Genomic DNA, 27,299 nt, shown 5'->3' with positions numbered 1-27,299 from the left:
GGGATGATATCTTTAAAAGCAAAAAAAAATAACCTATTTTTTTTATTGGAAAACTTGTTTGAAAAACACCATCTGGGGTTAGGGGCTTAAAAAGAGACGGCGGTCCTTTTACTGACAGTAAATGGTCTTGCGTTTGAGTTGGTTTGTTTTGATTATCTGTCTCTGTACAGCGTAAAAAAACGTCAAAAGCGGTGCAAAAGAATTGCAGTTCCTTGATATTCATGTGCTGGAGTTTGCAGAGATTCCAACCCTCTGAGGCGAAAAACCAGGAGATTTTTGTCGCGGCCACGAACGTGGAAGGTGCAAGCCCCTAGGAGGTCCATGGAGATGCAACCCCGGAAAAAAATTAAAAATACAGGCCTCTAGTCAATGGAAATTTACCAACTTAAAACCATACAAATCCAAGCAAAGCCATAAGTTAACGCAAACGTTACACGAAGTCGAGGCAATCCATCGCATTGCGTACCGTCACTACCGTGTCCAAAAAACTGCAGGATCAAGCTAGGTTGCTCTAAAGGTAAAAACGCCTGAGATGATTGCCCGAAATACCATAGAGAAACGACAAAGGATCGTGGGAAAAAGGCTAGTGTAGCAGAGAAAACGCTATCTTACTTTCCTAGAAGAAAGTTACAAAAAACGGGAGAATATTGAGCGAAAACGGGAGGCCAAAAAATGATCGCCGAAAACGGGAGGTTCCGGCCGAAAAGGGAGGGTTGGAATCTCTGAGTTTGAGACAAAACTGCTGGATAATTTTTGTGCAGAAGATGTTCATGTCTCATGCCAGTATAACAATTTTTAAAATATTACTTAATGTACTTTATAAGATGTCAGATAAATGTGAACTCACATACATGAGTTTGGAATTCTGGTTATAAGCCCTGGGCCTATACACTTCGTAACGGGTTTTCAGGTGGTCTTTTAAATGGATGAGCTTATATCCGGGAGGGCATTTAAGTGGAATAAAGCAACATTTACTGTACCCCTGTTCAGTATTGTCATCTAGCGGAGAGGCAGTCCAATATCCAACGCGCGCTCGTAGAATAATTGTGAAGTATACCACTCGAAAGCATTGCATAACTAGTAATTTTATTTTTTTCCCAAGTAGATGGCCCTATAACCGGGGGGGGGGGGGGGCTTATAACCAGAATATTAGAGTATAGGTGATTGTGTGGTTCCAAAAAATGTCAATACTTTCCTCAAAGGTCAAACACTTTAAGGAAATGTGTGAAGGTCAATTGGAAATTTCCAGAAGAGCGAGGGTCTTAGGAAACATTCCCTTCCATGTTGGAGGTATGAAAAGAAGGCAGCTCCAATTTGCGATTTACCAACTTCCAGTTGAAAGGCTTCTTGGAATAAAGGACGGTACTGATTATTGGCTTAAATTAAACTTTGCCAAACAGCTCCAATTTCGCAAAGAGGTTTGTTTATTTGTGTCAAATATTGTCCTGCATGCATTTGTTTTTGCTGGTTTTTCTTTCCTTCTTTTTTAGACAAATCATATGCAAAAAGCTTGGCTTCTCCTGGCAGTGTCTTTAGGAGCTTTTGGATAAAATAGAAACAAAAGAAACCATTTGCCTGTCAGAGCAATGAAACCAAGAAGGCTCAGCTTGTTTCATTTTTTGGGCGAATCAGAATTGTTTGGTTAATGTTCAATTTTAGCCAAAAATCGCTACCACCCTTTTCCCGCCCAAAGCGAAGAGAATCAAGAGTGAAGATGCTCAGTGTTTTCCACGGCGTCCGCCATGCATGTTTTCTAGTTTATTTCTCTCCGCTGACTTGAATGCGTCATATGCCCATATTGAATTGTGTTCCGTTAAACTAAACTCGACGTCTGAATGATTTCAGCCGATCTAAATTAAATTGGGTCGGTCCAAAATCGAATTCGATTTGGCTCATGTGAAGTACGGTGTCTGAACTGGGCCTGAGTGAGCGTTTCTTTCCGATGGCAACGCAACCTGATATTATAGGCATAACTGATCAGTCATAGTAATTATGCTGACTTGCAACGACGGCACAGATACGAGAAAAAGGTAATCCCAGAAAACGTATTTCGTAAAGTAGTGGGCGAAAACTGCCAACTCTTAGACAATATTAGCGACCTTCACATTGGACTATGAGTACGAGATTGAGTACGAGTACGAGTTTTCAAACCAAATTCGTGTGCCTCCTATAATCACTTATTACACCAATCCTATCCCTAACGTTTATTTATGTGTTAGTCAGCAACAGGGAAGAGTTAAAGTTTGGGGGATATAATTGTGTCGAAATTCCAAATACGTACTCGTACTCGTACTCGATCTCGTACTCGTAATCAAATCTGAAGGTCGCTAATGCCAGGCTCCTGACAATGATAACCCAAGAAGGACAGATTTCGACGTTATGGATTCCGAACTTCATGCCGAGCTCGTTTGTTTCCAATCAACTTTAAGAATTAACACTGCACACAATTGTTCGATTTTCTTTGATTTATTTTATCGCAGCATCCAGTGACAACTAGGCTTGGATCAACACCTGAATTAGACTTAAGACGTGCTGCTCGCCTTATTCACTCCAGCATATAGGCTCATCACAGTGAGCCGTTCACACAGACCCGCCTGAAGCAAACAGGAACAAGAACTAATTAATTCAGTTAGTAATCAAACTGTTACGGAATGACATGCTCTTATTCTAATCTGTTGCCGCAATCGATCTTAGTTAATTTTAAAAGCAAAACCATTTTAAAGTCAATACCCATACCGGTTTTACATGGTGTATTTAAGATATAAACATAAACGCTACTTGCCCAAGATGCTAAAGAGACTAATTAAAGTAATTGCCGATTTCATGATCAGTTAGCGGCACGAAGTCTCAAGCGGTATTAAATTTAGGAGGTTTCCTTGTTACAAACTCTTAAAACAAGAGACCACAACACACTCTGAAGAAGATTCCATACCATTTTTATTACTATTTGTAAATGTACCCACGGTATTAACATCACAATGGGAACATTATTCTTCAAATCTGCTTTGTGCAAATGCCTCATGTAGTTTCTACTACGGTCAGCGAAAAACGAAAAACGCAAAACGTCCATATAATATTAAGGGCTAAAAGCAATAACCTAGATAACTGGACAGTAAGGGAAGTGTTTGTTATGTGATCACTTACTTTTGATTAAATAGACCTCATTGGCCCATGATCCGCCTTCACCGTCGGCGATACAAGCAGTAGATGCACCATATTTGTCGAACGTTTGTGGCGCTGTAGCACTAGCTGCACACTGGCCACCATTCTGAACTGCAAACATAGTGTAACCAGCTCTCATTGCAGCCACGGCGCACTTTGCAATGGGGTTCGTTCGGGACTTGTACGATCCATCCAAAACAGAATCCTTTCCTTCTATTATTTGAATTGCACGAGTTGAGGTATCCTTGTAGCATCCAACAGGAATGTAATCTTAAGAGTCAGAAACACAGAACTACTGTTAAGTAAGGACAAACTTGAAGAGTATAGAGATGAAGTTTTTGGGAAAGAAAACTGACAACTTTTCTTCCAAAATCCAGGCTGTAGAAAAAGACGCAAAAAGTAGAAAACAATCATATTATATTATGGGCTTTAGCACTAAACTAGATAACTTTGATAGTAAATGAAGTATTTGTTATTTGTTTTTCTCACTTTTGATCAAATACACCTGATTGGCCCACGGTCCGCCTTCACCATCAGCCTTACAAGCAGTAGATGCACCATATTTGTCGAATATTTTTGGCGCTGTAGCACTAGCTGCACACTGGCCACCATTCTGAACTGCAAACATAGTGTAACCAGCTCTCATTGCAGCCACGGCGCACTTTGCAATGGGGTTCTTTCGGGACTTGTACGATCCATCCAAAACAGAATCCTTTCCTTCCATTATTTGAATTGCACGAGTTGAGGTATCCTTGTAGCATCCAACAGGAATGTAATCTTAAAAGTCAAAAACACAGAACTACTGTTAAGTAAGGACAAACCTGAAGAGTATAGAAATGGGGTTTTTGTGCAAGAAAACTGACAACTATTCTTTCAAAATCTAGGCTGTAGACAAAGACGCAAAAAGTAGAAAACAATCATATGATACTATGGGCTTTAAGCACTAAACTAAATAACTTTGTTAAAAAATGAAGCATTTGTTATTTGATTTTCTCACTTTTGATCAAATACACCTGATTGGCCCACGGTCCGCCTTCACCATCAGCCTTACAAGCCGTAGATTTCCCATATTTGTCGAATCTTTTTGGCGCTGTAGCACTAGCTGCACACTGGCCACCATTCTGAACTGCAAGCATAGTGTAGCCAGCTCTCATTGCAGCCACGGCGCACTTTGCAATGGGGTCCTTTCGGGACTTGTACGATCCATCCAAGACAGAATCCTTTCCTTCCATTATTTGAATTGCACGAGTTGAGGTATCCTTGTAGCATCCAACAGGAATTGGGCGAACGTAATCTTAAGAGCGAGAAAAGTAGAACAATTGTTAAGTGAAGACAGAACTGAGCAATGTAGTGATGAGGTTTTTGTGCAAGAAAACTGAAATAAAACTAATCTTCCAAAATTCAGGCTACAGAAAATGATACGAAAAATAAAACATAGGCACGCTAAGCGTGCATCTATTATTTTTCAATTGATTGGGTGGCTTGGGATAAGACTGGGTATTAGTCCTGTTGGGATGGTTCATGAGTTGAGGTATTTGAGTATGGTGCATCACTGACTACAAAGCCCCTTACTACGACTAAGAGGCATTTTTTGGAAAACAAATGCGTGCACTGTTACGTCAAAACTGTTTCGTCCAATAGTAAATTTTAAACAGTAAAAAAAACATGAACTAAATTAAGTGTCAAAATGTCAAGAAATGGTTTATTCTGTTAGCACTTATTTTGTTGCTAGCTTTTTTACAACCGTAACGTGATACTTTTGTGTTTTTTTTTCAAACACTGTAAAACGGTACCTTTGTTTTTAAAAAATGCATGTACACTTTTGTAACATGATACTTTTGTTTTCTTGAAAACACCATGTCTCCATTGAGAAGTCGAAAACTAATAAAGGAAGTAATAAACGAATTAATTCAAAAACAATCTTTTTGGATAAGCTTTTAAAACGTGGTACACCTGGAACCAAAAACAAATAAGTGTGGAGATCCGCTTTTAGGCTTGGCTTATTTTTATATTATAACTTTGCAACTCGAAGAAATACAAAAAGAGGTCAATACAGGCGACAATTACTCAAAATATCAAATTTCTAAACGTGCAAAAATTCTAAAAACTGTACAATACTTATAAAAATTCAAACTTAAGTGCGTTAAATACAATAAAACTGTTTCGAAATCTATTGGTCCATAGATTGAACTTGCGTGACTTTCTGAGGTTGTAACTACTAGCACTGCGTGGGGGCATTAATTCCTGAGCCTACTGTCATTGTTTACTAAAATGCTGTTGAACAGTTTCTCCGTCAAGCGCTTCTTCAAACGAAAAACACGGGAAAATGATACGTATCGCCCTGTTTTGTACTGCTTCTATTTCACAAGGATCATGAATAGTTTAGTTCGAATCATACATTGAGATTGTGACAACTGGAAGAAAGTATCGTATATAACTAAGTGCAAGAGGATCTGTATGGGTAATCAAATGGTGACGAGTGAAATTAGAAAATAATTTCACGTGCGTTTTGTCAAAATTCTAATAATTCCTAGCGAGAGAAATTATTAAAGTTTGACAAAATGCAAGTGAAGTTATTTTCTAATTTCAGGCGTAGACTATTTGATTACATTTTAATATCATAGGTGACAAATTACGCTTGATGGCAATAGTAGGTTTTTGACTGGTATATTGCAACGCGAAATCCGAGCTTTGAAAAGTTGAAAGCATACCTTTTGCCTTAAGTTCGCAAGTTTTTTAGTCTCTGAAGAAAACCCTTTAGAGATGAATTTTTGCTGTTGATAAAAAGTTTCAAACTTGAATCAACTGTTGATTATTTCTCACATTATGACCATAGTTCGCCTTGAATGAACTTAAAACGGCGCCCGTGTAAAACGCTCAAAAATCCACTCGATGCCATCTACGTAATTGGCTTAAGTCTTGAAGTCGTTTTGACGTTTTGAAATATAAAATACATGAAAGGTTTTATTACATGGCCAAGGCTAGCTGGCCAAGATGAAATTCAAACGAAAATGTACAAAGTTTAAGCTTTAAAACATCTTTTATCCCGGACGCCATCTTGCCGCTAACTACGTTGCCATGGCAATTTTATAATTTCACATGTGAACTTATAAATTAACGTTAAAATTTCGCGCCAAAATTATATGAAATTATATGAATATATGAAATTCATATATTTGTACTGCGGATATACATTTTAAGCAAATGAAAGATCCTCGCAGTAATGTTCTCAACTTAAGCAGTTGAGAAAAGCAAGCCTGAAAAAAATTCGTTACCTGATATCTTCTTGTTGATCCAGTCAATAAAACTGCTCACACGAGCAAACACTGTGTAATGATCGGTTCTGCATAGCTTATGTCCCCAGCTCACGGCACCTCTTAAGACCCATCGTCCACCCTCATTGCAAACAAATGGTCCACCACTGTCTGCCTAATTGTACATTTAACAGAAATAGAAATTCGGTTATATCATTTTTTGAGTTATTTTTTCAAAAATAACCTCTTAGCCGGCGTGATGGACCGTGTAGTCAGTCAGTCAGTGAAGTTTGTTTGTTTGTTTGTCACACCAATCAAGTTTCAGGTAGTATCAGAACCAATCAAATTGTAGTTTATAAAGGGGAAGCAACCTGACACAGTTGTAGTGAGCGATTTTCGCTGTTCAAAGATTTTAGATTTGTAGGAGGCGGATGGTGAGTCGTGAATTAACCCTGGATTAAAAACGTGTTTCGTAACGTTCACCTGCTTACAACGCACACGCTGTCAGCAAAAGGCTCAACACTAACTTGTTATTCGTCTTATTCGAGAGTTCGTTTTAGAGAGGCTAGCTTTCCTGACCGTAGTAAAAATTACATAAAGTATTTGAACAAAGCAGATTGAAAGAGTAATGTTGTCATTATGATGTTAATACTGTGGGTATATTAACAAAGAGTCGAAGAAATGGAAAGGAATCGTCTTTAGATACCTAAATATTACTGAAGACTCCGTGGCGCCAACTGCAAACTGCAGGTAATTTAATTAGACTCTTGAGCGTCTTGCTCAATTCACCAATTCAGAGGTGGCGTTTGTGTTTATACCTTTAAAACATCTCGCTCAAACATTTAATGAACCGGTTAGGTATTAACTTTGTGTTAAAAGCAACTACGATTGATAGCAAAAACAGAATAAGAGCGTGCCATTCCGTGACAATTTGATAACTCAATTAGTTTTGACAATCACCCAGTCTCACCCCAAGCCACCCCATAAATGGAAAAAATAAATCCTGCACGCTTAGCGTGCCTATGTTTATACTACATGGTAATTAACCCTTTTACTTCCGATGCTATGATCTTGAATTTACCTCATGCAACTTTGCCATAGAAGCACTATTTTACACTTCAGCAACATTTTAATAACGATTCCGTGTAAAAATGTACAATATGTCACTTTGGCGTATGCGCATAAGCCAAAATTTAGTTCCGTTTATTGCCCCTTTTGCTTCCGTTTTTTCGGCTTTCTTATTCTCATTAATTTCTACTCTTCATATCCTTTCTTCGGGCCAAAAAAGTTTTGACGTTATCATTGGAAAACCCTGAAAAAGGAGACCTTGACCAATTACAGGTGAACTGGCCTTCTTAAGTAACGATTTTTGAACTAAAAACAGATCGTGTTTTTCTCTGATTGGCTCTGTGAGAATGCAACCGATATTCAAAATAAACAGTTCTGTAGAAAGGTCGATCCAAGCTACATCAGATTCTTATCAAGAAATTGCACTGACGTGCTAATTGATGACCTCACTAGTGGTTCAAAGACTGCACCTCCGGAGTGAGAGGGTTAACCAAAAAATCTCCAATATCACTTTCCAAGCTAATGGGCACGAGAAAAATGATATTACACTATAATTGTTCGGACGGGCCCTGAGGGCCCCCCCCGGGCGAGGCAGGGCCCTTATGGTTTACTTACATGGCATCCCCCTTTTCCTTGCCTTCCAGCGCACACCATGGACCTTTCATCCACAGGAGCTAATCGTCCATTGACTCTGCTACAGTCACTGTAGTTAGCAACAGGTAGCATCGCCTGCTGAAGAGTGTCAGCGTAACTTTGTTCATCAATTCCGACAGTTTTTCCCCAGCCTATCCACATAAATAAAGTTACATCTCGCAAAGCAACACATGGATAAATTGGCGTGCTAGCTTACATAATACTATTTCCCACCAGTGACGTCATTGCAATAGCCATTAACGATCATTAACTCGATCACCAAAAATGTTAGGCAGTATAAAGAATAATCACACGTTTACATCTTATTAAAAACACCCTTTATTTTTGCTTTTAGTGCTTATAACTAAAAAACGAGCTCGGTGACACCCATTTTTATGATGGAATAATGATGAGCATGTTAATATACAACTTTTGGCAAAGTTTAAAAAAATTTCTGTTCTGTGGGTTCAGAGGCACCTTATATTTTTGAATCACCGAGCTCGTTTTTGAGTTATAAGCACTTAAAGCAAAAGTTATATGTCAAGAAAATAATCGTAACTTTGTTCACCAATGATTGGGCATCTGTTTAATACCAAAACTGTTGTATCAACTGAAAAAGAGTCATAGTATTGATTCGTCACAGTTGAGGTGCTGAAAAATTCAGGAAACTATTTGAGCCACCTTAACACGGATATCCGTGCTTATTTTTTTTTTTAAAAAAAATGGTAAGAATAATTAATTCGTGATAAACTGATACGTATAGAACAAAACGAGCGATAAATATGTCCGAACACCGTACCTGTGATATAGCAGTTTTTCCCGGCAGGAATTCGGGATCCTTGTGCTGGGAGACAAACAGTATTCACTTTATCACTAAGCGTTGCCGGTGTTTTCAGTCTTATAAGGGCAATGTCATTTCTAAAGTGTGCCCGGCTGAAACTCTCATGAGCGAAGATCTTTTCCACTTTTATCGATTGCTGTACATCGGTTGTGCCAGATAGCTGGTGCGCACCTAGACAGGTTGAGATAGATATTAGCATCCTATACTGAACAAAAATTCTAATATGTCGTATTTTGTTTGAACAGGTCTGGTTATTCTGTTTGTATCTGAGTATAGAGAATACAAAGAAAAACCGATTACAGTCGAAGCTCTCGTAAGCGGACACCCTCGGGACGCAAGAAAGGTGTCCGTAACTGGAGCTGGCCGCTTACGAGAATAGTTCTCGTAAGCGGCCACTAGAGGTGAAGGGGATAGATGGCCGCTTACGGGAGCTTGCCTAGCTAACAATAACCGGACGGACGTGAATAACGACAAAACAAGCACTGAAATGTGGTCCTGTAATTACTGTAAAATCATTGTCACGAACAGCGATGTGAAGTTGATTGATAAAACCACGATACAGAGGTTGTTAGTAGGTTTCTCTCTGGGGTGTCCGCTTACGGGAGCTTAAAAACAAAGAAAAAGTCTAAATCGTAATCTCTGCAAGTGTCCGCGGCCGCTTACGGGAATGTCCGTTTACGAGAATGTAAAAATACAGAGTTTGTATGGGAGTTAAAACAGGGTTTCAAACAAGGTGGCCGTAAGTAGAGCTGTCCGCTTACGAGAGTGTCCGTTAAGAGAGCTTCGACTGTACTAGATAAACGGTTGAGGATGTCTTATTGGAAGCGAAACTCGATGTTTTCACAGCGGAGGGGTTCCGTTTCATTGTGTGGATAGTGCAGTTTTTCAATCTTGCATTTAACTGCTATTTTACTAAAGGTACTTTGATAATGCTCTTATTCATTTATATATATTTAATTGTTAATTAATTTTCTATGTTATATGTTATTAGTCAATCAGAGAGCGCACAAAATCCATTTTGTATCATAATTCATCATTTTCTGTATTGTACTGTTTTCCAGCAAAACAATTGACCATTGGAAAAATCTCACCCCGAATATCAAACAGGTATCTCTCGCACAGAATAAAATAGTAAAGGGTTGATGGATCAGCCAAACTTCTTGATATTTTTCTTTTAAATGTTTAAAGTTCATTTGATTAAGTTGGCAACTTACTTACTTAATGTACTAAACTTACTTAATGAAATGTACTAGTTTAATAACTGTTACTTGTTTAAATGGAATTGTGGAAGTGAAAGTGGTATAAGTAATCGTGTAGAAGTAGTGTAAGTGATAATATTGCAAATAGTGCAACCGTATTGTAATCCCGGGGGAGCTACTTAAAAAATATTGTATGGGGAGGCTCCGTCCCGAGATCCAACCCCTTTCCCTTTTGTATACCATTTTGACAGAAAAGGCACCCCTTTCGTACACTTTTTACTGAAAAAGGTACCCGTTTCATATACCGAAAAGACATGACTAAAACAGGAAGTCTTGATGCCATTTTTATGTAGCGTTTAATAAATTTAAATGATACCGCCATAAGGTGCGTCTGTTCGAAATATTTTAATAGAAGGCCCTTTTAAATACCTAAATGAGCGATAGCCATACACTTTCATAAACCTTAACCTTGTGACATCCCTGCCCTTTTATATACCTGAAGCATGAAAAAGGTACCCCTTTCGGGCGGAGCTTCCCCGAATAGGACATTATAGGGAGTACCCCCTCACCCCACCCCAAAGGATTGTAATTGATGTAAGCAATTTAAGTTTTGTAAGCAGTGTAAGTACTCGTGTTGTAATTAATATATCTGTACTGCAATAAATAAATACATTGTATTCTTTGCAACACTATCTGAAATTTGATCTTGCAAACAGAGCTAGTCTGGGAATTATTTTCTTACCAACTACTACAGTGAAAATGGTAGGACTGATTGGCCGGTCCTGTTTGTCCACGACACAATGCGCCGCTGTCACCACCCACTGGTCACTGATCAGGGAACCGCCACATTTGTGGCCAAGTAAAGGGTCTTGCAGTGAGATCTGCCATGGCCAGGAATGCGCAGGGGCATCCACGCCACCAATGACGCGAGAGGCGAAGTGACGTCTGCCACAACCTTGAGGGATAAATTAAGATTTCTTTAATGATTTTATCTCAAAGGACGATTTTCTGACGTCTTTTGCTCCACGTACGTCTGTGCTGAGATCGACAAAGGCATTATTTGCTTATTGGTGAACTTCCGATTTTGCCTTATGTGTTTTCGATTTTCTATTTTCCTCTACTGAAATTAATAAAAAGGAAAACTGGTAGAGGTGCGAAGCTTACTTTTCTATAAACATCTTCAGCTTGGAGACCTGGTTAATTGAGAAGAGGCGGTCTGGTCATTCATAAGATATTTCTGAGTACCAGAAGAGGACCAATGCACTCCTTAAGGAACGACACTCAAAGCCAATAAAACAACATCTTCTTGAGTAAAAGCTGTTGTTTTGTGAAGCCATAAAGATGTTTAGTATACCACGAGAAAGTGTTGTGTAACTATTTATACCATGCCATAGAAAATACGCTTACTAAATTTCGTCGAGAATACAGTTGCAGCGCACTATGGGAAGGTTGGGTTGAATACCGTCGAATATACAACGGCTTTCCTGTATTCTGATTGGCTGTATTTTCTATGGCATGATATAAAAGGCTTTAGCAGACACCACCAAACGACATACAAGTCACAGATAATGCAGGCTTATTTCCGATTTTCAATTTATACTTAGCTTTAGATACACAGTTGTTACAGTTGCTCCTTGTTCCACTCTGAAATGACGCGACCTTTTGTGTTACACACGATGTCACCAAAAAATTCTAAATATCAGCTGATTATGTCAATGTACACGAGTTTTTCATCTTCAGACCGTCCGTAGAGCCAAGTTTCGTCTTTTAAAATGCAGCAGATAAAACAAGGAAATTTGACAGCGTAAAACGGAGGTAGGGTACTCGTGCTACGCCGGGTAAAGGCTTGAAACGAATTCCGAAAGCTGAATTCTCAGTACTCACTTAAAAAACAACCGCAAAAGATTGTTTGAGTTTTAGGCCCATTTACACGAAGAAATGTTTTGGAACGGCTTGAGTAAAAATGGTACGCGCACCAAAAAAAGTGGTTCAGGACGGATAATTTTTTTCGTGTAAACGACTTTGCCTCACCTATGCCGAGCAAATTTCCCGTGCTTGGACCTAGTCGCGAGGTAGTCCAGCACGGATAATAATTTAACCCGGCTCGAATGAACCAACTCTTTCTAATGAAACTTTATTCATAGATTTGAAATCCACTCGATATACTGGCGGTGTGCGAAACGTGTATTTTTAAAAAACAGTTGCAAGAAGTTTTATGAACATTCATGGAAGAACAAAGTGATTTTAGCAGTCTTCTCTGGTCGATTTCTCTTGAGTTTGCATCGTTAGTGACCAGAGCAGAAAGCCGAAATTGTCTTGGAAGAGCGTGATGTAAGGAGTTGATTCAAATCACGCGAGGAGAATAAAATAAAAATAAAAATAATCGTCGTCGTTAATAGGGGAGTTACAAGCCATCACTTCTGGCAATAGAATAACACGTATCAAGAAATGCGTTTCAACTTTGCTAACAATAGGCTTTGTTTTGCAAGCGAAAAATGACCCTATATGGCCATTTTTGAACAATGGCGCAACAGCTTCAGAACACACGAGGGATTCGACAAAGTTTCCGATTAGCATACGAGCGGGAAATTTAAACGCTCGGAAAGATGGAAGAAAAGACAAATTCTCCCCGGGAGGGTGATACTGGTAGGTTTTGTTCAGTGCAAATAGCGACGGCGCGGGGGACGGGTAGGGGCGACAGTTCATGAAGGTGAACAAGTGGAAATAAAAATTACGAAAGGTTTCGAGTTCAAAGCGCGTTTCGCCTCTTCATAACAAGAGTTTGAGTTCAAAGCGTGGGTTCGCGTCTTCGCAGCGCGACTAAACGATTCAAGCAAGGCTTCGAGTTCTAAGCGTCGGTCGTTTCTTCACAAGTTGGAATAAATATTAACAAGAGTTCGAATTCAAAGCGCGAGTTTGCGTCTTTGCAAGTATGACTAAACGACTCGAGTAAGGCTTCGAATTCTAAGCGTCGGTTCGTTTCTTCACAAGTGTGAATTAAAAACAAGAGTTTCAGTTCAAAGCTGAGTTCGCAGTGTCGTGAGTTCAAGGTTCCGTGCGACTAAAAGTTTCGAGTTCAAAGCGTCGGTTCATTTCTTCACAATGTGAATAAAATCTAACAGAGTTTGAGTTCAAAGCGCGAGTTCGCGTCTTTGCAAGTTGACTAAACGATACAAGCAAGCTTCGAGTTCTAAGGGTCGGTTCGTTTCTTCACAAGTGTGAATAAAATCTTAACAAGAGCTAGTTTGAGTTCAAAGCACGAGTTCGCGTCTTTGCAAGTACCTTTTCTAGTCTTCTGGGAAAAAGGCGAGAAGATGTGCGACTCGTATGCGACATATAAATGAAATATCGGCATACTCACTTAAACAGAATCGCGTACGCTGGCCAAGGTGTTGAGCCTTTTTTCCGCACAAAAACATTATTTAGCGCAGTTTAGCATGGTAGAAAGAAATACGTGTAAACAGGGTATCAGTGCTATTTTTGGGTACGCGTACCAATTTTATCCTAGCCGTGCCACAACTTTTTTTAAAGGCCCATTTACCCCACATAAAATATTTGGCACGGCTCGGATAAAAATGGCACGCGAACCCCCAAACCATGGCACTGATAACTCAGTTTTTACACGTCTTTTTCTTCCGTGCTAAACTGCGTTAAATAATGTTTTGTTGCGAACAAAAGGCTCAACACCTTGTCCAGCGTATGCGATTCTGCCTTAGTGCGCTGCCGCTATTTCATCTAAACGTGACAAACGAGTCGCGCATCTTTTCGCCTTTTTTTCTCAGAAGACTAGACAAAGTTGATGGTATATGGGTCTTATTATAATGGCAACAGTGATGGCATTTAACTCCGTATTAAAGACGACGATTTAATTCTTCCTGCATTTTCTGGATCATGCTCTTCCAAGGCAGAATTTTAGCTTACTTCTCTAGTCACTAACTCAGGAGAGAGCGACCAGAGTAGACAGTCACTGTTGACACTTGTGTCTTAACCCACTGCCATGTCGATTTAGTGGAATTTCTGCAAATGTACGCAATGAAGTTTCATAAGAAAAGAGTTGGTTCAGCACGGCTAATCGTTACACTAAAATTTTATCCGATCCGAGTTAGATTTTCAGGAACGCAGACTACGGTAACATCTGGCTAGGTCCGAGCACGGGTAAAAATTGGTTCGGCACGGATGTAGCCTGCGAGAGCAGACGCATTTCCGGCCGTCGCTTCTCTCGACGGCCGGAAATGCGTCTGCTCTCGCAGGCTAGCACGGATGAGGCAAACTCGTTTGCCCGACAAAATTTCCCGTGGCGAACCACTTTTTTTGATACGCGTACCATTTTACCCGAACCGTACAAAAATTTTCTGTTACATTGTCGTGTATAAATGAGCCTTAAGCCCCATTTACACGACAAAAAGTTCTGGCACGGCTCGGGTAAAAAGTACGCGACCGAAAAAATAGCTCGGCACGGATAAATTTGGTCGTGTAGCGACTTTGCCTCACCTGTGTCGACCAAAATGTTACCCGTGCTCGGACGTAGTCACGAGGTAGTCCGAGCAAATCTAACCCGGCTCGAATAAAATGTGTAGTGTAAACGATTAGCCGTCAGAACAAATCCTTTCTGATGAAACTTCATTAAATAAAAACAAGAAAATCTTATGTACATTAATGGAAGAACGAGCGTGACTTTCAGAGTCTTCTTTGGTCGCATTCTCCTGAGTTCGTGATCGTTAGTGACCAGAGCAGAAAGCTGAAGTTCTGACTTGGAAGAGCCTGATGTCAGGAGTTGATCCAGATATTAATGCAGAAAGAATAAAATAATTATAAAAATAATCGTCGTCGTTAATAGGGGAGTTACAAGCCATCACTGCTGCCATTAGAATAAGAACCATATAGGTTTACCCTTTTCTAGTCTTCTGGGAAAAAGGCGAAAAGATGCGCGACTCGTACGTCACGTTCTGTCATGTTTAAATGCGGCATGCGCACTAAGGCAGAATCGCGTACGCTGGCCAAGATGTTCAGACTTTTACCCGCACCAAAACATCATTTAACGCAGTTTAGCACGTTAGAAAAAAGGACGTGTAAACAGGGTATAGGTGCTATTTTTTTTGTTACGCGTACAAATTTTATCCAAACCGTGCCACAAATTTTATGCCGTGTTAATGGGCCTTTAAATGACGGTCGCTCTGGCGGGTTCGGTTGACGAAATTAATTTATGGCGGCCAAAATTCTTCCCCTTATGCTACTCAATAAAAAAGGTTGTTTAAAGAGACAATCGTTGCAATTGGGGCACTAGGAAAAAAGAAAACGAAAGAAAAGCCCAGACTTTATAACGGAAAGGCCAGCGCAATACGCAAAAGAAAAAAATATGTCACAGAAAAACTAGTCACCGGTGAAAACCTTTTATTGGTTCAACAACTCTGTCATTATTCCAAAATCCACCAATCAATTTCAAGAAATGAAATACACTTCATTGGCCCACGGTCCACCTTCACCATCGGCCTTACAAGCCGTAGATTTGCCATACTTGGCGTACGTCTGTGACGCTGTAGCACTAGCTGCACACTGGCCACCATTCTGAACTGCAAACATACTGTAACCCGCTCTCATTGCAGCCACGGCGCACTTTGCAATGGGGTTCTCTCGGGAGGAGTACGATCCGTCCAAGATATAATCCGTTCCTTCTATTATTTGGATTGCACGAATTGAGATGTCTTTGTAGCATCCAAGCGAATTGTAACCCCAAAAGGGGGGGGGGGGGGTGTGTCAGGGGCACCCCATGACCCCCGTCGCTACGCCCCTGGATAGCCCGGGATAGCTGACTTGGTAGCCTTAAAGCCGGCTCTAGTTTGAGAAACACGCACGAGTGGCGCAAGCCGAAGAACGGGCAACGAGGGCAGGCAACTATCAAATGCATAGTGATTTATATTTATACTATTTATTTACCCTTATCACCATTTTTTCTTTTTGTAAAATAATTAGGGGTGAAAAAAATGTTGTTGTTGTTACTGTGTCTATAGTGTTTTACATTATTGAACAAATGGGCTCTGCAAACGAGATAGAAAAAAGTAAGAAAGAAAAGAAAAGAAAAGAAACTGGTGTGACTCATCTCCCAGGTCCCGGAAGTTAACTCACATTTCTCGGAATCACGGTGCGTGACATCCCGTCTGAAGCAGCTGCGCGCCTAGCCTGAATTTCAGACATCCCTCTGTGCTCGCCTGCTTGCCAGAAGGGACGTCTGAACACATTTGGGCCTAATGCCGTCCGGTGACGTCACTACACTTTGGTTTTAATTCATGCGGAAACGTTTCTGTCGAGGCCATGAAATTGTGAAAGAAAAATCGCTTCAATAAAGGATTAAAGGGTATAAAATTGTTTTAATAGTAAACTATTGAAAACTTGAGACAAATGAATGAGATTTTAATTGACTGCAGGCTATGTTCTTTTACGGAACCGTTAAATCTGAACTATTTGCTTTATCTAGCGATCAAAATATAATATGTTACGCAACGGACAAATACAACACACTCGTGAGTACTTAAATGAATCAATTAAGACGGTTACAGAGGCATCAAGAAACGGAATTCAATACAAAAATATCCTACTTGACCGTGGGCATTGAGTTCAGAAATCACTGGCTCATCGAGGCTGCAGGACATAAGCGTCGGGCGGCTTTGTTGACAAAACAAGATTACATATACTGCATATAAATTTGGCAAAACACTGCATGTCGAAGCGACGAATGCCGCCAACTTAAAACTACCGATTCCCATTACTATTCTTCATCCGTAGGTAAACTAATAAAGAATAAATAAGGTAAATAAAAAATTTCTGGGAAGGTGAACTCTTTCGAACTCTTTCCAAACGTTTTCAAATTACAATCCTCGCGCGGTAAAATTCAGTCATAATTTCACATAATTATGCAAATAATTTTTAAATCAACAATCAAAATCACTACCCGGTTTTCGGGTAGTGACGTCACCGGACGGCATTAGGCCCAAATGTGTTCAGACGTCCCTTCTGGCAAGCAGGCGAGCACAGAGGGATGTCTGAAATTCAGGCTACTGCGCGCCCCGCTCGCTGAAAAGCTTTGAAAAGCTTATCCTCGAGTACCTTGTACTATAAGTCATTTCTAATATTTGAGCAACAGCTACCAGAAGAACCGTAATTGGTACACATTGAAAAACACCGTCGGCTTGAACCAGGACAAAATGATCAATTCACGAAGACCTCGGCGGTACATGTTTACAGCGTGGTTCTGTCTCGTTCCGATTTTGGGTGTTGTTAGTGGTGAGAAATGCGGAGGTATGTTTTCCGTTTGCTTACTTTGTTTCTTATTACAGTTACTTTATAATGCAGTTGCATGTTACATGTACTGCTTTAAGCTGATTTGCAACAGTTTTCGTGTAGGAATATCAACTGTGTTGATCAGTTGCACTCGAAGTAATTTCAATAATTTTAATTTAAGTCTAGCTGTTTCACTATCAACATCAGCTCACAAACGACTGTGCTGCTACATCAAATTTCCGTCAGATTTCAATCCCTATTTTGATCTGCGCGTACGGTAGTGTTATATAATGCGGCTTTTTAATTTAACTTGAAAATGTACATTGAAATTTATTTGATACGGTACATTCAGTCGACCGTTTATGAGGAATTGTAAGTAGGGAGTAGCAAGGCGTGACAGGCCTACACAACTCCTAACAATGGAGACTTTTGTACCATGTTTTGATCCTAGACTTTGTTATAATTTAGCTTTTACAATCATGTATTTTAGGGATTTACCTCTTTTAAAGGATATAAGTGGTGGCTCTTTGAAAATTTGCCGTAGAGAAGGCTTGTTTTGTATCATGTGCCATTTTTGCATTAAAACATGTTTCAGATTTTGCACTGATGGGTGATATTGTGTTACAAAGGGCAAGATTTCTTTTCGGTTTTCATTTTTTTGCTGTAGCGCTGATTCCCTTTCTGTGAATGTAATATCTGATAGGAATGTTTCAATCAGATTATTTGGGTAACCTCTAGCACGGAGACGTGATTTGAATTGATTAATGTTCTCTTCAAATGTTTCTCTTGAAGAGTTAGTGCGTAAAAGTCTGAGGGCTTCGCCCTTCACGAATCCTTTTTTGACACCTGGTGGGTGACTAGAGGAAAAATGAGTGTATTGAAAGGTTTCAGTTGGCTTAAAATGTGTTTTTATATCCAGGATGGATTGATTTTGAAATCGTTTACCTTTGTATACAACTGTGTCCAAAAATGTTGTTTCAGTATTTGAGATTTCAGCCGTAAATTTGATTGTAGGGTGATGTGCATTTGCTTGTTCAATGAACTTGTCTATATCAGGTTTGCTTACATCCCACAATGAAAAAATGTCGTCAATATATCGTTTCCAAATTGTAGGTTTTACGACGTTCATGCTAAGAATCTTGTCTCGATTTCGGCCATAAATATATTTGCAAAAGCAACGGCCGGGGTAGGGAGTAGCAAGGCGTGACAGTCCTACACAACTCCTAACAATGGAGACTTTTGTACCATGTTTTGATCCTAGACTTTGTTATAATTTAGCTTTTACAAGCATGTCTTTTAGGGATTTACCTCTTTTAAAGGATATAAGTGGTGGCTCTTTGAAAATTTGCCGTAGAGAAGTCTTGTTTTGTATCATGTGCTATTTTTGCATTAAAACATGTTTCAGATTTTGCACTGATGGGTGATATTGTGTTACAAAGGGCAAGATTTCTTTTCGGTTTTCATTTTTTTGCTGTAGCGCTGATTCCCTTTCTGTGAATGTAATATCTGATAGGAATGTTTCAATCAGATTATTTGGGTAACCTCTAGCACGGAGACGTGATTTGAATTTATTAATGTTCTCTTCAAATGTTTCTCTTGAAGAGTTAGTGCGTAAAAGTCTGAGGGCTTCGCCCTTCACGAATCCTTTTTTGACACCTGGTGGGTGACTAGAGGAATCAAAGATCTCTTCGAGATATCGACTTTTTTTGCATGAAGTTAGTATGAGTAGAAGGTTTATCCTGGGCATTGTTGTTCGAACATATCATGGAAGAATTCAAACGTCTTTCAGTTCAAGCATTTTTTTATTTTCGCGGAGTAAATGCTGTACTTGTCAGTCGAGACGGCTGGGTGCTTTGCGACTCATATACTTTGGCTTGGTTAAAAAAGGTAAACTTTGACGTTTGCCTTTAACATGTTTAATCGAAATAGTTGTTTCCTTTCGAGTTAGAAAGATTTCTACTCGGCTTAATGTAGAAAAATAACGCCTGATCGCAGGTTAGGTTACGCACGACAGAGTTACCTTTTGTCTCGTCACGCAATCTTAACCCCACATTGAGAAGTAAATTTTCGTTTGGATATTACCAAAAGCCGCTTCTCCTCGTTATTCTTTACCTTACGGCTACACATCCCATTTCTAACGACTACATTTCCAGCAAAACAGTTGCTGTTTATTTTTCTAATGGCGATCCATTAACTTCTGAACGGAAGAAACGTTTAACGTTTACTGCTTCCACCGGAAGTAATTTCACAACAGGCTACAAAACCGACACTTAGGGCCTGTTTACATGGAGGTGGGGGACCCCGGGTAGGTGAGGTAACCCGCCTAGGTGGGGTAACCCGCCTGTCCATATAAACTCTCATTTTTACTCCATCGCGTTTACATGATAGGTGGGGTAGCCCCCCTAGGCGGGTTGCCCGGTCTGCTGGGTAGGGTAACCCTCCCAGCCGGGGTCGTGTTTTGCCATGTAAACGTTTCAAGGTGGGGTAACCCGCCTACCCGGGGTCGACTCATGGTTAATCTGAAAGTGCAGTAAATGCAAACTACACAAGATATGGCTGCCTACGGCTTCAGCTACGGCTACAAACCCGGCGAGCTTTTCCTATAGCTTCATCTTCCCGATGTGGAACGACAGTGCGAAAGATGCTTGAAGAATTAAAAGTGAAAGTGAAGCATCAAGCGAAGGCCCGAGCGAGTCTCACGCTTCGACTATAAACAACAATGACTTCGACAACTGCTTCGACTTCTAATACTTTGCCTAATCAACTAATCGGTCGAAAGCACAAGATGAGAGAAATCAACCGTAAATATTAAGAATACAAAACGAAATGCGATATGCGACTTCAATGGAATTTATTTCGAGACAGACCTGGCTTGCTCTTTACGAAAATATGTCATTGTATTGCCTTCGATTTCCCCAGAAACGAATTCGGCTCCAAAGTTCAGTCATTGAGTCTATGAGTCCACTGAAAGGAACAAGAGAAAATAATAGACGAAGCCATTTTGTCTGTTTACGTGCTAACCTCGTGAAAAGGTCACCCCGGGATCTCGGGGTGATAAGATTACATGTAAACGCGAGCTAATTTTCGACCACGGCTGGGCGGGTTACCTCACCTACCCGGGGTCCCCCACCTCCATGTAAACAGGCCCTTAAAAGAAGACCACCAGCTGCAAGTCTACAATGTACAAGACCAGTTTTCTGTTTTAAAGAAATGCCGCACGAAGTTGGACTGTTTAATTTACGAAATGCTCTTTATTAGAAACAAAAGCCGAAACTTAACACGCAATCATTCTGTGCGTGCTAAACTGTTTATTTAAAATCTTAATATGCTAATATATTATCACACCCTAGATCACTTATAGCCTGAACTCCGTATTATAATTTTAATTGATATGATGACATGGCGTCATCAAGTCGCTATTTTCCTTCGCTATTTTTCTTCTCAAATTTTTTTAAATATAAAATGACTGCACTATAGTCACAGATTTGACCCCCGGTGTGAGTCAAAATTCGACAAAAACGCTCTGTAAGAGCAATGTATGGTTGCCGGGCACTTTGGAGGCATATTTAGCGATTGTTTCACAAAACCATGGCCAGATTGGCTCGGACTTCGGAAAGCCTTACCTGTGCAACGTAGAAAGCTAAAGGTTTGTCAAACAGAGCGATTATTCAATAAATGTGTAAAATGTTTTACTCTCAGTTATTGAATGGATTATAAAGGCCCGATTTGCTGCCGGGATTTGCTGAAAGAAATCATTTATTTTTATGAGAAATGCAAAACGTTTACACTGTTCTTAGTGGCACATTTTGCAACACAACAGAGCTAACCTCAGATTTATGCCACCACAAAATTACACAAAGAAACGCTCGTCCGATCGGTCCCCTTGCCTGACCCGAATATTTAAAGAGGTCAATTTCGTTACACAATTGTCGCGGCAAATACTATTTATATACACTGTTCGAGCTCGGCAGCTGTAGCTGCAGTCTGTAATAGTAATGGGGATAAATAATAGCTTTATTTAAATCAAACCCGCCGTCAATTCCATTAGAAAGGCGTTTGAATAGCATAATATTTTCGCCCTCTATCTATCATGTGTCGAAACAGATCGGATGGCCGGCGATCAGTGCCGTCAAATTCGGGAAGAATTCTGAACCTCTTGCAACCGACGATCTTTCCGGTGCCTAAATGAAGCAAACATACAAGTGCTATCCTTCGCAATTATATAATTCGATAGTAATTCGCTATCCGCCGCTTAAATTTCTCGGCAGCCCGAATAATTTTGCAGTGGAAATCAAGGTGTCATTACCGGATCTTCGACTAATAAATTCAATATTTTGGGCCATTTTTTGGATACCTTCAATCTGTTTTTCACTTACTAAATCTATCATTTTTCGAGCCTTTCGAGAATCTCGGCCTCAAATTGTGCCTTTCTCGCCCTTTTTTTCTTGTCAAGAATGCGTCCCCTCCATACAAAGCCTTTGCCAAAACTAAAATTGTTGTCCGACTCACGACTCACTGTGGTGAAATCTATTATTAGTAATAGTGCGCTTTGCTAGATGATGTTGCAATTCTAAATTGTGCAACTCAGCAGAAATAATCAATTGTCACGAAATGAGTTCCCTTTGGTTAACTATTAGCAACGTTTTAGTGTGTTCGTGCGGGTAATGTTTGACCTCCTGACCTCTTTCAGTGCTTTGGCTAAATTAAAGGCACGGTGCCGCACAGTAAAACCTTTAGAAAAGCAGTCACTTGAGAAACACACAAGTCGTGTTTGCGTTAGTCACGGAGTGAACGTGACATGAATTTCCTTTACGACGTCATCCTTTGCTTTTTAAAACCACATGCCTAGCCGGGAAAATGCCTGCTTACGCATGCAAATATTTATTTTGTTCCGAATGTTCAATAAAATAACCCAAACCAGTTCATTTAAAGGAAAGCCAAATCACGCCAAAATAAAGAGTAGACTATAAAGGCTATCCCATTGTGTTTCTCCGTTTAGCGTCTTCCGACAAGCTTTTGGTAATTTCCCTGGCGCGATGACGTGTATCCCGTGCTTTGACACATTCTTGCTGAGCTTGCATTTTCGATTCTCAAAATACCGTAAACTCAAAACAAAAATTGGGATATCCAGAAAACAAGTCGTTGTTTTGCAATATTTAACACGTTCCGGGTAAATTGTACGACTTGTACTCGCTCCGAGCCAAACGCTTGAGTAAACAAAATAAATATTTCACACAAACAGAGCGCAGAGTATTCAAACTGAAAATAGGTGAATGATTATTTATAGCTACAAGCGAGAGATCGCGTGACATGGGTCTGACGTAGTGGTAGTTTTAAATAGCTTGGACATGTCCAAGCGGTCTTTGTTTTCGCTTGTGATTTTAGGTTAATTAAATTAGCGCCTAAAGACTTGTACTAGTAAAAATTGCGTTCTTAATCGTTTTAAACCTCGCTGCCTTCGAGCGCTGAACCCCTTATTCTTAATTGGTTTGTGACGTAAGATTTGGGCTACTCACGTTTTTGATTCTTATATATTTTGTAATTGACAGTCACTTTTTTCTACAAAACGGAAGTGCTGAAGCACAACTATAAGTGACACTTTACAAGTCACGCGCTTTGATCACCCACAGCGGAAAGTATTCCCTTGAGAAATTAAAACAGTCCCTTGAGAGTTAACAAGAATGCAATCCCTTCCGGTTCAGATTTTAGCCCAGGTAAACGCTATTCTCGTTCTTTTTGCTTGTAAACAAGCAAAAAAAGTCGAAAAAATGAGTGTTTGAAGGTTTCAGTTGGCTTAAAATGTGTTGTCCCCTAAGTGAAGACCTTCAAAGATTCATTATCAAGAAAAACAGAGGAAGAAAAAGAGGAATCCCGTACGAATAGAAATACTTGTCGCCGTACGGTCCTTTCTCGTAGCGTGACACATGCGTGAGTTTGACTGGGTAAAAATTCTAAGTGTCATGTGAGTCGTTCGCGTACGGTATGCAGGAGCAGCAGGGCCTACGGAAATAAGTCTGGTTCAACTAAACAGCGCATTCCAGAATCGCTTTACTCTTCCAATGTTAAACATAACGTTTTGGACTGAAATAATCAAAATTACACAGAAATTTAATAACATTTTCTGACTCCCGTACGAATAGGGACTTTAAGATACCTGGACGGCTGACCTCGAGGACGGTAGAATTTCGCGAGGAGGACTGGGCTGATGTCGACGTTCTTGGCGGGAACTTCCAACGTTAAGAGCCGGCGTGTGTGAACGGAGGACGGCTTCATTAGTGGATCAATAATTCCTTAGCCCAAAACATGCGAGGAAAAACATTTGGCCCTTTTAGTTCAAAGTGTGGGACCAGAAAGCACTATTTTCATTCACAGGGTACAAATTCCAAGTGAAATTTTTGTAGAAACACAAGCAAGAAAGTTCATGATTTCGCGCACGTGGCTTCGCCATCAGCGTTTATGCAAAGCACAGCAAATATATTCACAGCCGCAAATAAAACTTTACTTCTTAACTTTTTATCAGTACCAAACCAAGAATACATAAAGGACCACCTAACAAAGTAACAGAATTAACAAAAAATAATGAGATTTTAAACGAAATCATACAAAAAGCACTCCCGTTCACTGGTGGACGGCAAAACTCTACTTCTCACGTCCTCGACAACAGCTGGACGGAGCTGGACGGCAATGTGCGTGGAGCGGGCATGCGCAATATGGGCTACACGCGAAAAGTTACTTCCGGTCAGCCGTCCTCGAAGTCAGCCGTCCAGGTATCTTAAAGTCCCTAATAGCAAATGGAAGTCGCCGTACGGGTGCCGTACGAATAGCCACTGCGTTTATTTAATACAAAGCTCAATGCGCTTTACGCATTGAAGCTGAATTTTTAGTCTAGAGTCTCAGGTCTCAATTCATACGTCGCTTTTCAATCGCATTTCGGTCGCAGTCAGTGGTGGTCGACTGGTAATTGAGTCTCAAAATAAGTTAACGCAATGGCCAAACAAGTTGCAATTTAGAATACGTTGTTTCTATTTAACAATTAGACTACGAGCCCAAGTTTTCTATGAGAAAATAGTCAACGAGGCGCAGCCGAGTTGACTACATTGCTCATAGAAAACGAGGGCGAGTAGTCTAATTGTTTTAGTAGAAACTCTAAAGAATTGCAGTCCAAAACCTACAATATTGTGCACTTTGACGACAAGAATCAAGAAACTGATTTACCGCTTAAAGAGCTACGCGAGCGCGCGACTGTTTTCTATCGGCGATTATAGTTCACCACAAAGTTTTCTCCGATTCTGATTGGTTTAAATTGAACACGTGACGCGATAGTGCCCGTCCGCCGGAGGGCACTATCAGCCCATAGTGCCCTCCCGTGAAAAATGCCCGGATCGTTAGTGCCCGCCCGTGACTGTTTTTTGTTAACAAGCTGCCTTGCAGACAAAAAAACCAACAAATTCACTGCACTTAGTGGGTTTCTCGTCTGGTTTTGTTTCGTTGTAAATTCGGCATAATTATTTTTTATCCTCAATAATATCGGTAATGAGTGCGTCTTATACTCAATTAATTATGGGAATTCGTTTCATGTGAGTTCTATAATTACGTGTCATCTTTGCAGGTTAACGGTCATGGAATATGTGTTGGCAAAATAATTATATTTAGTGGAAAGTTTTAATTAATGTATTTTGAAAGCATCTTGCGTTGTTTGCTTTCAAATAACGTAAGGCAGTCGACTCATGAGGTGCTGGAAGTGGTATAAAGAATTAATGAAGCAGTGACAGAATCGATAAGACGTGCTACAAAAACTCAAAACTTTTACGCACCCACCCTCAGTAAAAAATTTCTTCACTAAATTTCAAAATACTCGTACAGCAGCTTGTTTGAGCAGGGTGAAGCAGCGAAAATGCTTAAAATGCCCTTACTCTAAAACTTGAGTACTGCAATAATTTCATTCAAAAACTCGCTTACATGAAAAAAAAACACGTACTCGCCGAAGCATCAGCTCATTCATTTCTAAATTGACTTTAAGTTAAATGGAAATAACGAAAATCTTAAATAAATGAAACGAAAGAAAATAAGAGTGAAACTCTGCATGTTCAAGCGGGTGCGGCGGCGACGGCATGTGATAAACACGAACACCGAACACCCGAACACCGGAACAGTATAAAAACCGGAAGACCCGGAACACTTCTAGAAAACCCGGAACACGTAGTGTGTATACACTCTGGGCTTCCTTAGAGATGTAGTATCACTCTTCAGTGCTGGATAAGGAAAAATGGATTCAATATAATAAAATAAAAAAATGAATAATAAAGCTGATGCACCTAGGTCCTAGGAAAAATAAAAAACTCATTTTTAAAATTGGTGTAAAGCCGAGTTTATCTGTTGTATATCTGGTAAATCTCTTTACTATCTTTTGATATTTTAAACGATGATTTTTTTTTGATCATTTTTCTTTTTCAGGTCGGTTACATTTTAATATTGTATGTTACATAGGTATTACTTGTTATTTTCTTCATTTATAATTTTGTTATGGCTTGCATGTCCATCTTGTTTTAGTTTTTTTTCTAATATACTAAGTGTCTAGATTTTCATATACCAATCTCGAGTTTATAATTCTTTTATGTTACGATATATTCATGTGTTTTTGCGTCATCAGACATATTTTTAATGTATCTGCTTGAAAATATTTTCTTTAAATTTTCCATGTTTATTTTCATGTTGGTCATTTATCTATATATATAGTGTATGTTTTTATTTTTATGCGTTTTTTCATGAATCTCTTATACTCTTTTTTAAAATCTTGCATCTTAGTGCGTTTAAAACAAACCTCGTTGACATAATAAAATCAAAATGGACTGAGATCACTTTTAAAGCTTAGTTCTAAAACGTAAAAAAATGTCTTACTCGGTCGTCTCTATTTTTATGACTGATTTAAAATAATTGAGAGGCACGGTCTTGTAAATGGCAAATTCTGACTACAAAGAACATCAACTGCAAATATCTTGAAGAGCGTTTACAAGTTACTTGATAAGAAAAAAAAATTACGTACCTTGGGAGAGTGCAAGAAATGCTGCCAGAATTACCACGACCGGAGAAAGCTTCATCTTCGGAAAAACAGTAGTTTCAACTGCAAAGAACTTTTCCGATGTAGCACATTTATGCAATTTCACAATAATCACCACCCACGATGTTTAAATAAAAATTATCGGAACACTAAAAGCAATGGTCCTTTCTGTCTTTCAGATGTCAGTATCGAACAAAACTGATCAATTTTGTTGGCAAACCAATCAGATTTTAAAAGGTTACCTTTTAATTATATTTGCTTAAGTTACATGCAATATTTCTAAACATTATAACTGCTGATTTTCTATGGTCTTTTCTATGTTTTTAAAGGAAGTTAACACCTTACTTGATAATAAAAAAGGAATTTTGAGAGAGCGCTAGGAATGGTGTAAGAATTACCACGACCGGAGAAAGCTTCATATTTGTGGCCCTCCACGGGAAAACAGGGGAAAAGGTGATAGCACGCTCACAAAAAGCTAACATACCACGCCTAGTGTGTCGCTTTATACGCATATTTAATTCGTACAACAAAGACGGACACACTGGCTTTTGTTTCAGTGATTCTAACACGCTAAACCTTTTGTTTAGATAAGCGTTCTCATCATGACACGCTAAGCGTGCGAGAAAGCACACTAAAACACACTAGAACACGCTTGAGAAAAAGGCACGCTAGAACACACTTGAGCAAAAGAAGCATGACAGTTCAAAGCGTGTGATCGCATGTCTAGATGAAACTTATCGAAGTTTTCATGTTCAAAGCGTGTGTTCGTTTGTTTAAATGAAACTTCCCGTCATGGAAGTTTTCATGTT

The 27,299-nt window shown here is 39.6% G+C and overlaps 1 protein-coding gene across 1 annotated transcript; it reads right to left on the bottom strand.

The window, feature by feature from the left end:
- Nucleotides 1–2,447: 2,447 nt before the first annotated feature.
- On the bottom strand, nucleotides 2,448–26,610 carry LOC144658165 (uncharacterized). Its single transcript, XM_078518518.1, has 9 exons — nucleotides 26,476–26,610; nucleotides 10,900–11,112; nucleotides 8,917–9,129; nucleotides 8,100–8,269; nucleotides 6,438–6,591; nucleotides 4,160–4,456; nucleotides 3,652–3,939; nucleotides 3,145–3,432; nucleotides 2,448–2,594 (listed from the first exon to the last, which is right to left on the bottom strand). The coding sequence occupies exons 1-9, from the start codon at nucleotides 26,528–26,530 to the stop codon at nucleotides 2,581–2,583; spliced, it is 1,692 nt and encodes a 563-aa protein (XP_078374644.1). The 5' UTR covers nucleotides 26,531–26,610; the 3' UTR covers nucleotides 2,448–2,580.
- Between the last annotated feature and the right edge of the window lie 689 nt (nucleotides 26,611–27,299).

The sequence above is a fragment of the Oculina patagonica genome, chromosome 6 (genome assembly GCF_052425735.1).
Source record: "Oculina patagonica isolate OP01 chromosome 6, crgOcupat, whole genome shotgun sequence".
NCBI lineage: Eukaryota > Metazoa > Cnidaria > Anthozoa > Scleractinia > Oculinidae > Oculina > Oculina patagonica.
The sequence above is the reverse complement of the archived record's forward strand: the minus strand, read 5'-3'. Positions and strand labels throughout refer to the sequence as shown.

Excerpts from the sequence above, each read along its gene's own strand:
- LOC144658165 (XM_078518518.1), bottom strand. The coding sequence starts at position 26,530 with ATGAAGCTTTCTCCGGTCGTGGTAATTCTGGCAGCATTTCTTGCACTC. Across the intron at positions 11,113-26,475 it reads ATTTCTTGCACTCTCCCAAG|GTTGTGGCAGACGTCACTTC; the intron begins GTACGTAATTTT and ends TTATCCCTCAAG. Across the intron at positions 4,457-6,437 it reads GATCAACAAGAAGATATCAG|ATTACGTTCGCCCAATTCCT; the intron begins GTAACGAATTTT and ends CTCGCTCTTAAG.